At 32.5% G+C, this 13,911-nt stretch overlaps 3 protein-coding genes across 3 annotated transcripts; all 3 read right to left on the bottom strand.

The window, feature by feature from the left end:
- Window positions 1-4,496: 4,496 nt before the first annotated feature.
- LOC128731034 (uncharacterized) lies at window positions 4,497-9,176 on the bottom strand. Its single transcript, XM_053824129.1, has 7 exons — window positions 8,968-9,176; window positions 8,727-8,883; window positions 8,417-8,582; window positions 5,637-5,770; window positions 5,039-5,572; window positions 4,796-4,971; window positions 4,497-4,721 (listed from the first exon to the last, which is right to left on the bottom strand). The coding sequence occupies exons 1-7, from the start codon at window positions 9,174-9,176 to the stop codon at window positions 4,502-4,504; spliced, it is 1,596 nt and encodes a 531-aa protein (XP_053680104.1). The 3' UTR covers window positions 4,497-4,501.
- LOC128731035 (probable small nuclear ribonucleoprotein E) lies at window positions 5,961-6,484 on the bottom strand. The gene is made up of 2 exons (XM_053824130.1): window positions 6,239-6,484; window positions 5,961-6,151 (listed from the first exon to the last, which is right to left on the bottom strand). The coding sequence occupies exons 1-2, from the start codon at window positions 6,471-6,473 to the stop codon at window positions 6,015-6,017; spliced, it is 372 nt and encodes a 123-aa protein (XP_053680105.1). The 5' UTR covers window positions 6,474-6,484; the 3' UTR covers window positions 5,961-6,014.
- A 2,927-nt stretch (window positions 9,177-12,103) lies between the features above and the next one.
- Window positions 12,104-13,682, bottom strand: LOC128721102 (uncharacterized). The gene is made up of 3 exons (XM_053814820.1): window positions 13,538-13,682; window positions 13,195-13,325; window positions 12,104-12,265 (listed from the first exon to the last, which is right to left on the bottom strand). The coding sequence occupies exons 1-3, from the start codon at window positions 13,680-13,682 to the stop codon at window positions 12,119-12,121; spliced, it is 423 nt and encodes a 140-aa protein (XP_053670795.1). The 3' UTR covers window positions 12,104-12,118.
- Window positions 13,683-13,911: the final 229 nt, after the last annotated feature.

Raw genomic sequence — 13,911 nt, 5'->3', positions numbered from 1 at the left:
AGCATACCAAAACTGATGAATGATTTATTGACCTCAGACGAAACATCGATGGGACCGCTGGGCTACTGTCTGAATGCGCCCGCGACGAAACCCCAACGTGCTTGAAATATTTCTGTCGACAATCGTATCTTTCGACCTGCGAGGTCTCGCGAGCTTTTACGAGATTTTTCTAAGCCGGGTGCATTTATACATTTATGCATGTATGCATGTGTGCACGCAGCATTAGTTGCAGTCATGAAGGCATGAAAACGAGTGCAAAAGAGAATGCAAGCCACTGCGGAGTGCATGTGAAGCTAGGGCGCTTCGTGTCGATCGAAATGTTGCTCGGTTACATCTGCATCGTTTGCTATAGCTTATGAAGGGCATTCCTTTTGATGGATAACTTTCGCTATGATATTAATCTCCACTGCCAGGGATAGATTAGTGCAGGCCGAGCAAAGGGACATAATTAATATGCCTAATTCTGCGGATCATAGTGCACGACTCGTGTCATTTTTACCGATCTAGCCCATCTGAGAAAGAAATAGTTTCCCTCTGCACTGTACATGCATATAGGGCCATAGCAACGATGCTTTAATAGGTTGGTAGGCTGAATGGATAGATGACTGGATGGATGGATGGATGGATGGATGGATGAATAGTTGGCTGGCCAAGCTACAAAGCGTCCTGAAAGATAAAGTACTTCCACAGGAGCAGAATGAGAGACAGGGATAGAATGCAACTGTACGCTACAGAATCTCGATCTATCTTACCGATCGGTAGCTCAACCGATCCGCAAATACCCCATGGAGCAAATATTTCATGAGCTCTGTCCACCAACCTCCACAGCATGCCATCAAAACTGTCCGTTAGTGAATTCTTGCGAACCAGCAGTATGATTGCATTATTAGTGCACTCAATGGATGCAGTATCTTCACCGAGTTCTCTTTTTATTTGAGGTCGCACTAAAATGTCTTCTTTGTTTCTTTCATTTTACAGCCCATACCTTCACTAAGCTTTCCTGTGGCACACTGACAAATGCTCACACCTATGCAACCCGGGCAAAATTTCATTGCGTTTTAGTTGGATCTTTTCGAGCACTGTTCTAGTGAGAGTGTGTATTTTTTGTAAAAGATACCACACGTATATAAAGTTTACTTCTAAACTATTATTGAATGTAGGAAACATCCTTGTTTTTTTTTTGAAAGCCAGTTTCTATAGCCTTAGATACTAACTAGACACGTACTTACATTTTTAGACATTTTATTCTATTTTACAACTAAGTTTCTTTCTTTTATTTCAATCTCCTTATGACATGATGTACTTCGTCCTGTTGATCGCCTAACTGTATAACAGTATTATCGCAAATGTATCGTGCCGGTAAACGTGTATTCCAGCCTTAGCACTAAAATTATGGTATGTGTCTCAGAGACCTAGTGCCTAAAGGTATGCTATTTGGCACGAATTTTCAAAATGGAATCTTATGGCATGGACGTATGTCGTGCAGAATCGAATTTCTTCAGACAAAATTTTTTGATTTGGAATTAGGAAATTCATACCAAACGATAAAAAATCAATATTTCTAACAATGTTGATCAAATTATAGTCAAATAAAACATATCTAGTTCTAACTAGTTACCCTCAACTCAAACATTCGCACTAATAAGACGTTCTTTTACAACCCATTTGCTAAATTAAGCGTTGATAAAACATGCCGCGATTTCATGTCATGACCCTATTGAGGTGTGCAATGTCATTTCGTATTGTAAAGATAAGTATATATATGTGTGTGTATATATATATATATATATATATATATATATATATATATATATATATATATATATATATATACATGTGTGTGTGTGTGTGAATATATATATATATATATATATATATATATATATATATATATATATATATATATATATATATATATATATATATATATATATATATATATATATATATATATATATATATATATATATATATATATATATATATATATATATATATATATATATATATATATATATATATATATATATATATATATATATATATATATATTATATATATATATATATATATATATATATATATATATATATTTATATATATATAAATATATAAAAAATGCCCAAACTCGTCTAATTTAACAACAACTTTTCATGTACGCCTTTACACAGTCTATGCAACAAGTAGCAAAATATCATATTCTCCAATGCGGAAACAGCGGTATGCAACCCTTATTTATTGGAATGTTCAAAAATCGCTCATCGATACAAATGTTTTTTGTTTATTCTTTCTAACGAGTGACTTTTACATTATGGTCAAGAAAGGAATTTCCGTTTCCAGAATAAAAGAAATTAACAAAAATGCAAAGACGTCAACAAACAGTTCAATTTCCTGCAACTTTTCTCTCTTAAAACATTTATTCAGACACTAAGCTCGGCTTAGAAAATTAACTCATTTTCTTTCCATGCATGTTAAAATTCAATAGAGTAAAATATTTTGCAACACATATCGCTATGGCTTTATTCAGTAAGATTCAGTTTTCAATTGTGTTGAGAATCATTAGAAATGTGGTTGGTGTAATAAATTTAAATATCGATTTCAGAGCGTAATGATTACGAACGTGGAATGGCGTTTTGAAAGAGAACAGCAATACAGATGAAATATAAAGGAAAATAGAAAACTGTTTCCAGGTAGCTTTAGTGACGTAATAAGAATAAGAGTTAGAAAAATAGAAAGATTTTGAACGTCAGACATGCTCGAGATGGATCAACATGCTACATTTCCTCATTGCTATGTAAATAAATTTATGTGACGGATTCAAGAAAAATGATACTGGATAAAAAAGTATTTCCGAAAGAATTAAAGAGGAAAACACTAGGCATAAAAAATAGGTTTTACTAATTTGATGACGTGCAAGATGCGAAAGATTATGAAGCGAAATGGCAGTTGTGAAACAACAAGAGAAGAAAGAATTTTATAAAAAAAATCCTTTTCTTGATAGCTAAGACGGTTAAAAGGCTCGATAAGTTATAAAGGAGTGAATGATATTTTGAAAAAGCCAGGTACAACCAATTGGAAGGGAGATGTCATGAAGAGAAGAGAGAGATGAATTGATTGAAATAGAAAACCTTGAAAGACGAAGTTTTTATTATTTGTTTTTCTTTAAATTACGTCGACCCGAATGAAATCGGGTTTATCAGCTAGTAAGTAATAATAACGTTATGTTCAGTAAATTTTTTTTAATCATTGTGTCGAATTGCGTTGCGTTGAAAATGTGGTTAGCATAAATAATTTAAATTATAATTTCTGACAGTAAGGATTAAGAACACGGTACAAATGGCGTTTTGAAAAGGAGAAAATATAGAAGAAAGGAAAATTGTTACCAAGCAGCGCAAGTGACGAAATTAGAGTAAGTGAAAGAAAAATAGAAAGAAATCATAACAGAAAGAACAGAAGCAGAGAAAGCGAGAGGGAGAGAAAAGCGAGAGAGTGTGAGAAAAAAATGAAAGAAATTATCAATCATGGAACGAATTGTTTGAAATTTTCCTAATGAGATTAGGATATCGGAAAAAGATGAAGATGTTCTGAGGTAGGCGGTCAGATTCAAATTTTTCAAAACATAAACGCAGATTTTCAACTCCATCCATGCTAAAAATGTTGTTTTGAGAACAACGTGTTATTTTGTTTGTTTTATTGCTTATTGATATGATGGATCCAAGAAAAATGATAAAAGATTCAATGGGTGGTTCGAAAGGGTGGATGTGGAAAATATCTGCCATACAGAAAAGCATAAAAATAAACAAACTTATACCATGACGCGCAAGAGGCCAAGGATTAACACGAAAGTTTTTAGCACGAAAGGGTTGATAATAAGAATCAAAGAATATATAGAGAAATTGTTTTTGTGAAACGAGAGGTTTTGATATAAAGTCCTTTCGTTGATATGATATAGTGGCCAGCAAAAAAAGGAAATTGCAGGGTAGTTTTGTTGAAATTGGCGTTCAGAAAAGTTTGAAAAAGCCAGGTATATCTAATTGTATAACCTGTTTTAAGATCGACAGAGTAACATGAGTTAACCAAAATAGAAATTCATCAAAGATGATGGTAAGAATTTAGCAAATAGAATCAATGCAGAATGAAATCGAAATGTTTGAATTACACCAGTATGCGTAAAAATAATTAACTTAATAATATTAAATAATTAATTTAATAGTCTCTTAAACTTCGTCAACCAGAATGAAATCGAGTAAATAGTTAGTATTTAATGTATAAATTAGAAGTAATATCCATGCTATGATAAAGTAGATCAGAATTATATATTGTAAACAGAAAGTTGACTACTACCTTATATAAAACATAATTTCAAGTGCTTACATACATTTAATACGCTGAACGCTATATGTCGCTAAAAGTAAAACTACTGCTACAACACATATCTTAATCTCAGCTTAAGGGAATCCAAGCACTACCAACACCCCTGATTTGACTTCTTTTTTATCATTCATGAATATCTTTCATGTTTCATTTTATTTCCTGTGGACAGCGGGACAGGTGTAAATACTTCATAATCAATTATTGAAAAGTTATAATCTCCGAACAAATGTCCAAATGATGCGTTAGGTCCATCATAAGAGTGAGGAAAGTTTGAATATGATTCCATATTTGCATTACAATTATTTGAAATCAAAAGATCGGCACCGGCTCCAAAAATAGGCCCACAACTGAAATTATTGTAGTATAAAGTAAAATATTGTTCAGGTATATGAAAGTATTTATACATATTCTTTTCACTTACTCTGGATGATAACAGATGGCGTACGGCTTCTTCACTATTTCGAACTTTGTGGGTGGTTCATTGTTGTAATTTAAAGCAAATAAAAAGGCTTTTTCAGAATGCAAATATCCTCCTTTTCTATTGCTTTTGGCAAAGGCAACGTCCGTAAACCCGCCACTAACAGCACCACTTGAACTCTTTAAATAAACAGATGAAAAAGTTTTGTCAATTCTAATAAGTAAACACATTTTAAAATATACTCACCAGAGCAATAATAAACAGTGGAGCTACGCCGTCACAATGCCGGTGAAAAGCAGTTGCACCAAAACCGTTCGTTGATGCACGGTAAACCGTTCGCCATGTTTGCTTTGCTATTCCATACCATCCGTTTAAAGTGCCTTGAAAATGAATTTTGTCATTTTTCAGAATAGCAGACCCATGAAAAAGGTTCAACATCAAGCGCGGCTGTAACCGTTTGTCATTTTCATTTAATGGTCCTACTGGAACAGGTGCTGTAGCAGAACCAGCAGCCGGAAGTAATTTGTTGGAATGCAATGCTGCTCGACGATATCTTTCGAGGGAGAGCTCTATCGGTACAGCACCAGTCGGTTCGACTTCTTCTGCAAAAACTTGACTGTCAATCAGAAACAGACGGACGTGGGAAATTACTGGCGCCAAATATTGGCATACTCTCTGCCGTTCTTCTTCAGTCCAATGTGCAGTTGGCTGAGTTACCCCTGCTTGATTTTTAGCCCAGGCCAGCACACAACGCCATACATCTTCTTCTTCCAGTCCCAGCTAAAGAGAAACAACGCATGAGAATATAATACGGTTCAATTATTGTACATGTGGTTCTACTTACGTTGTCATACGAAATAACTTGAATCAGCCCTTCTTTCGTGAGATTCAAAAATGCATTAGTTTTAACGCATTCAGAAGCATTTTCTGCAATGTACGTGATACATTTTTCCAAAAACGGTACTGCACATTTTGCACCTAGAAATGAAGAAAAATCGCATACCCTTTCAATGTTTGTTTCATTATACAACCTTCACGATCCTTATTGACACAACACAAAAGGCAATCATTTTGTTATTTAAATACATTTTATTCAATTTCGATTCCTTTCCTTATGAGACAGCAGAACACACTGACAATGAAAACTTCATTTATAAGAAGTCTTATTTTATGTAAATAAATTGGAAAATAAACATGATTTGTTGGTTACACATGATGCCTTCTAATTCTGCACATTCTGGATGAGAGTAATGTTGTCTCCTTTAAGCATAATACGTCCGAGTTGACGGCGGGTTTGCTTTTTAATATTAAATTCCTCAGCTTCATCTAATACTAAATTCATATATTCGTCGAAACCAACTAAAATATGATAAAGAAATATTTGTAAATACACCTTCAAAAATGACCAAAATAAATGTTGAAACCGGCATGCAAATCCGCTCTTACCGATGTGGCCTTCTATTCGTAGATGCGTGTTTTCGTACAGCCACACTTGCACACGAGATCGATTCTGGAGATACCGGAATATCAAGTTAATGGGTTGTACCATTACTTTTTGAACTTTAGATCCTTTGAAAGACATCTTTTTGCTTTTTAATAGAAATGTGGAGGACAAAACTAACCAAGCCGCTTTGTTTACGGTGTATCTGTCGATTTTGACATAAGCAGTCGTATTCGCCATTTTGGGCGGCAAGCCTCATGTTTGAGTTGTTTGATAGAAACACTGGGCGATTGTTGATAAGAATTATTTTTCGCAAACTTTTCTCGATTTATTGAAAATGGTTCAAACATTTTTTTTCGTTACCATTTTCCATTTTGAATCGAGAATACGAAAAAAATCTCCTTTACATACAGTGATTCACAATGCAAATTATGTGTAAACTAAGTGCAAGTTACACAGCACAGAAAATAAATTCGTTGTGAATAACCCAACTTTTACTTTTTTTTAACACAACATGATACTTTTTTTTAGAAAACAAACTACTCAATGAATGTGCGCTAGTCAAAATCAAAGCTTATGTATAAGAAAATAAAACAAGCTACAAAAATGAACTATCCGACTGGAAATCTATTTCTATCTAAAAAATTAGCTTTATAACATTGTATTCTGATTTACAGAAAATACTGTCTCTTTTTTTCAATTTTATTATTATACAACAGCTGTCCATATTGTTAATATAATTTATATCTTTTTAAGGTAAAAATATCGATTGATTATTTGGGATTAGAACAGCCCTGATGTAGGAATGTCAAAATATTTGGCATTTCTTAGATGAGCTTCAGTGTATTTGCACACACATCTATTTAACAAATGTTTAAAAGTTTTGCTTACGTTACGTATATGGCATATCAACTCCTTTCAAAGCCCTATGAAGCCTTTTCGTCTACACTTACTCATAACTGTACAACTTTCAAGCCATTTCGATATTATTCTGAAGATTGTTCTGATATGATTGAAGAGATAAGTGTAAGGAACAATATATCAATGAACAAAGATTTAGTAGAGAAATAATATGTAAAGTAGCAAAAAAGAGCTTTTGATGATTATAACAGATGTCATTCAGTAACAGAACTTTTTTAAAAATGTGATCATGTTAAAAATTAGATGTATCATTGTTTCCATAACAATAGAGCTGATGGAGATCACTAAAAAATTAGTTTCAAAACTCATCCCTTTCATCAAAAGAAAACTCAAAGCTAATACACTTTAATTACAGTGATTTTGGACAAGATAATATAAGCTTTAAAAATAACAGCTCATTATTAAATGGTCCTTATTTTAGCCATGCTTGTTTACTGTTCTGAGCTCTCAGACACTTCTTGAAGACCAATAAAGTCGATAATAGGTTAAAATGTGCAGCGCAATAGCAATCCTTTAGGATGTGATTATGAAAGAAAAAATATGCGCTTAGTGGGGAGGAGGTAGATTAGTTTACGGTTTTTATGGATAATATTATTTGCAAAAAAGAAAATAATTATGTATCTTTCCAACACTAATTACAACTAACATGTATTCCTTATGTAATATATAATATAACATAATACGAACAGGATGATAAGAATGAAAACTAAAACGATATCAGTGACAAATACAAAAATCATAGGCGTAGCTGATGCTGCAGCGTAATATTGTGATAAATGGATGAACCATACAGTGTTTATCACATTTAAAACATGACAGATGACATTATATGCGATTTATTGCTATAAAAAATCATTCATAACACGACGATCAAACTATTTCCCTTAAATGAACTCACGTAACTCACGATAAAGCAATGTTAGCTCTTTGTAATGTTAGCTTACGGGACTCTAATGTGACAAGAGCTAGCTAAAGGACTAAATAGCCGGAAGATGGCCTGGATTTGCAAATTAACGATACAACAACATTGGTAGATTGTTTGATTCCCACTTTTCTTTTATATGTATAGCATTGACATGCCCAGGAGGATGAAGTAAGTAGAAAAGTGGATGGCATGACCTAGTAAAATAACAAATAAATTGTTTCTCCTAAATTGTGACTGAATTGTAAATAAACATCCGTTTATGAATCAAAATTAGCACTCATATTAGGAAAGAGCAATATATTTTCAATAAAAAATTAATAAAAATGATTGAACTTACCACATGCCTTTTCCTTTATTTCCATAACAGCCGTTAAAAACGTGCACGCATTTGCAACTGACATTGTTTTACTCACATGATCTTCACATGCGATCTTCAGTTCATCTACACCCATATCTTGTGCCAGGGTCATCATTTCAAATACTTTAGAATCCTGCAGCATGATCTGAATAATGGGACGTTCCGTTAGAGCACAATAAATAAAAAATAACATTTTCAACTGTATACAAATTGCTGAAGTAAAACAATACAGCAATTGTGTAAATCATGTTAAATTGATCATTCAATATGGTGGGTCTTATTTATTTACCTTTGCTGTGTAGACGTACAAAATAAATTGTCGAAAGATATCCGGCTCAATGTGAGGCAATCGAATAGGCGTTGGTGTACCAGGAGCAGAAGTAGACACAGTACATCCAGGAATGCGACAAATTTCTCCTCGTTTTGTATTTTGAAATGCTTTGCATCTGATGAGCGAAAAATGGGATCAATTGAAACATGTACAACAGCGTTTTGGAAGCAACTTTCTCCATTGCTTTTTCAATATCTACCGAGCCATTAGGATAATGCGGTGGGCATAAACTCGGTCCTCAGCGGGACCTAGTACAAATGCAACATCTGCTGTGGCTTGGTCTTCGGATAGCTTTTGAAGATCGTCGAGTAGCTGAGGCAACCCTGCCATGACTTTGTCGCAGATAACTGACTGCGCTCGGCTTCCCATCGTCTCGGAATCACTATGATAACTAATTTCGTATTTCATTCAAAGTGTTTTGAACAACGATGTTGTGCGTCTGTTGAAATATGAGAAAACAATTTATACTTAACCGAATGATTCGGAAGTAACAGTTCTTATACTTTTATAGCAGTTTAATTCAAGTTTGAATGATTGGTTCGGGGCTATGAAGCAAAATGTAAACAAACAATTCTTTTCTACGTTAACGATGCACGACATGCACACTTTGAAAGAGCAAAGGCTTTACCACCACCACATTGACACGAAATACCACGTCTATAGCACAGCTTACTTCTTCACTGAACAACAAACTTAATCTTCATTCTCATAGCTTGGAAGTACATTTTCAACATCAATGTCTCGTTCCTAACAATGTTTATACACTAAAAAGTTAGAGACTCATAGAAATTTTACTATCCGTACCTTCAAAGTAAAATTACAATTACTAACCGATCAAATCAGCCAGCACTTTTACACGATAAGTCTTCTGTTACTTGAACTGATGCTTACAATAAACCTGCGTCACACAACCCAGAGAAAAGCGAGCTGCAGCTTCTCACCTACAGCACTTTATTTCCTTCTCGTTTGCGCATGAATGCTGAACATATCGCTTGATGTTTTTACCCTCAACAGGTTCTCATTAATGGTTATCTGAGAGCCAATGATTATAATTCTATTTTTTTATTGAGTTTTGTGGTAACACCAATAAGTTACACCTATTTTTATATGTGTAGACACATTATTGATCTTTTCACCAATAATTTTTTCTTTAATTATATCTAAAGTTTCATGCTACATTCTACTACAAAACATCCTTATAGATTTCTTGTCATTTTCATACTTATACAATCACCATTCTCATAGAATGATTAATACTTTCAATTTCATTTATTAGTACAAATGTCTTTTTTTGGCTTTTAATCGAGTTTTCTCGAAACTATGCTGTAACTAAAGTATGGTATGCTAGTATGATATAGAGGAATCAGTATCTCTCAATCCTTGTTAGATTCGATCCGATTGTAAGCAGAACTTTATATATATATATATATATATGTATATATATATATATATATATATATATATATATATATATATATATATATATATATATATATATATATATATATATATACATATATATATATATATATATATATGTATATGTATATGTATATATATATATATATATATATATATATATATATATATATATATATATATATATATATATATATATATATATATATATATATATATATATATATATATATATATATATATATATATATATATATATATATATATATATATATATATATATATATATATATATATATATGTATATATATATATTTATTTATATGTATATAATTTTTGTGCTTTTGTGCTCGAAATTGTTTCTTGGTATTCATAAATTATGCAGATCATTCATGATATATATATATATATATATATATATATATATATATATATATATATATATATATATATATATATATATATATATATATATATATATATATATAAATATTTATACATATTCATATATATATATATATATATATATATATATATATATATATATATATATATATATATATATATATATATATATATATATATATATATATATATATATATATATATATATATATATATATATATATATATATATATATATATATATATATATATATATATATATATATATATATATATATATATATATATATATATATATATATATATATATATATATATATATATATATATATATATATATATATATATATATATATATATATATATATATATATATATATATATATATATATATATATATATATATATATATATATATATATATATATATATATATATACATATATAAATATATATATATATATATATATATATATATATATATATATATATATATATATATATATATATATATATATATATATATATATATATATATATATATATATATATGTATATTTGTACATATATGACACTTAAGCGCGTGACCCAATTGTTAAATTATTTATCTTCTATTTCTTATCATTCTATCCGTATGTCTTAGATCTTATGGCTCTGTCAGTGGCAAATAAATCGAATGATTTCAAACGGCAGCATGATTGAAAAATAAACGGCTTTTCATTAATGTTTCAACAATGTAAGTCCAAAAACAAACACCTTAATTCTAAAACCTCACGCAGGACCACTGTAAACCACACTAACATAATCTAGTGAAATGTTTTTCGGTTCCATCGATTATATTTGTATTATACTGAAGATGTGGTAGCCAAACTTAACTAGCAAACTTAACAAAAAAGTTCCGCTACTGTGAAGTGCAAATTTTTGAAAGTGACAGAGCCATGTGAAAAGTCTTTGAGGACAATACCTTGCGCACCACTAGTGATGAATAACGATGCTATAGAAATGGTGCTATAGAAATGTTTGTAAAATATTAATTTTTGATCTAACAGCACACCAAGATCTATAATAAGCGCCATAAGCAACAGTTCGACTTCAAAACTATGAAGCATATTTGAAAGAAAAGAATAATAAAATAAAACAAAAATGAGTACTTTTGAACAATATTCTTTGTCATAATTATATTATTATTTTAAGTTTCAAAAAAAATCTTGTTTGTTTAAGTTTTAGAACTATGAATGTAATAATTGTAACATCACCTACAGGAAGTTTTAATGTACACGAACAAACCAAATTTCGCTCAGTGTCTCATTACTTGTTTGTTTTATAGCTTCGTTAACTCTTTTTTTCAGTTGCTTTAGCAGGTTTGAATAATAACTTCGACGTATAGTGATGTAAATCATTTTTGGCTTTATTCCTTACCAACTACTTTTTAAAAATAACAATAACAATTAATTTATTACACCAAAAATGGAAACTAAAGCTATTGGTGAGTAAAATTTACAGGCTACAGTTTGCGGAAAACATTTCTAGCTGGCGTCCTGTTTGATCGCATTCGATCGAAACCCGTAAACCATTCGTTGAAGGCGCAAACTCGTAATGTTGAACAGCTTCAGTCGGATGTAAAAGTTTTTTGGGTTGAAATCAAGTACCACTTCGTGAAAGTATGTCAATACCTGAAACGACACAAACAAGAGAGAGTATAGAAATAGAATGCGCCAACTACATGTGTATAAGGAAAATTATTTTGTCAGTCAATAATACAAAAATGCATTTTATAAACATACAATCAAATTGCTCCGTGCAAATAATGTCGATTCTAGATATAATATTGGAACGGAATCGCCAGTGGGCTGCGATGCAATTAAACGGAAACTAATATGACTCAATTAAGAACACATTCCAAAAACCTCGCTTGCCTTGATGACGATAAAATTGTCTTGTGTTGTCTGTCTCCGGTTTTATCTATCTCTTTCCACTTCTGACCCCGGGGCTAAGGTCAATATGCAACCGTTATAACAATCTCGCCAACCATTCGTTAGCTAGTGACGTTGTAGCGTGTAGGAAAACAATCAAACGGCGTAGTATTCGTAGTCTCCCAAATCTGGTACTTGCCGACGTTTCTTATTGCCTCTCTACGCTTTCGCTCCATTGAGGTTGCAATAGAAATGACGCGTTGTACCCTACTCTTACCGTTAAGGCGTACGAAACGAAACCAAAGCCGGTACCGGGCGTTTGCCGTCGTGCGTAAAAACTGTGTTTGGGCGCGGCGTGGGGCAGTTACATGACTTAACGCCTGTTTGCCAACGACCACGACAAAACCCAGTGATGTTCGGACCTGCTATAAGAGACCATACTCTATGTAAGATCAGCACGTGGTAGTTCGGTCTCGTATGAGCAAAACTGTCCCAACTGATACAGGCTAAACATCTGTGGAATGCAAGCCACCCTGAAATATCGAAACTACTGTTTCACTTTTACTACCGAGCGCTGTGGTTGCTACAGAAACAGTTGGCCATCTCTGACACACAGTAAGGCCACCTTCGTGTGAAACCATTAATTTCACTTTTTATCACCATCATTACGTTTTGTAATATGCGTTTACCTTAGATGAGTTGAATTGTGTAAACGTAATACTTTCACCATCAGCTGCGGTGAACTTCTCTACAACGGTAACATTTTGCGGTTCCACGAACGGGCCTACGGATTTGAGGAGCACCGTCAGGACTTCGTCACCTGTATCCGCGAAGAAATCCAAAACGATTCGCGCAATCAAAGATGCGTTATCCGTATGAATATGAAAGTAAAGAAAAATTGGTTTATGTTTAGTTAGTTGATAGCTCAACTCAAGGTTTAACATGAATTCCCATCGTCAGCATTTCCTTGCTGATGATGTTATATCATCTATGCTGATACGGTTCCATACAAGCGGAAATGACAAAACGCACCTTCTTTACGACTTCCGAGCCCGTGGCCTATCCAAAAGCCTTCTTCGTCGTGATCGATTTCATAATCACTCTGCTCCGTTCGAGCCACCTGGAGATAAGCAAGGGCACAACACGCACCAACCACGAACAACAACTTATCGAACATAATCAGATGAAAAATGTATGCACTAGTGTACCAATAGTTTGAACACAGCACACAATGTGGCCCTGTGATGAAGTTATCAAACTATTCGATTTGTACTATAGTACAAAAATTGTTTTTCGGCTGAGCTAAACGGCGTATCTTCTTACACAAGATGCTACCGGCGGCACTCCCGATGGGCGACTGTGGTCCATGGATTGAAATCGTCCGATTTACATCGGTCGACGTAAGC

This window comes from Anopheles nili, chromosome 2 (genome assembly GCF_943737925.1).
Source record: "Anopheles nili chromosome 2, idAnoNiliSN_F5_01, whole genome shotgun sequence".
In the NCBI taxonomy this organism is placed as follows: Eukaryota; Metazoa; Arthropoda; class Insecta; order Diptera; family Culicidae; genus Anopheles; species Anopheles nili.
This window is presented reverse-complemented; position numbering and strand designations above follow the sequence as displayed.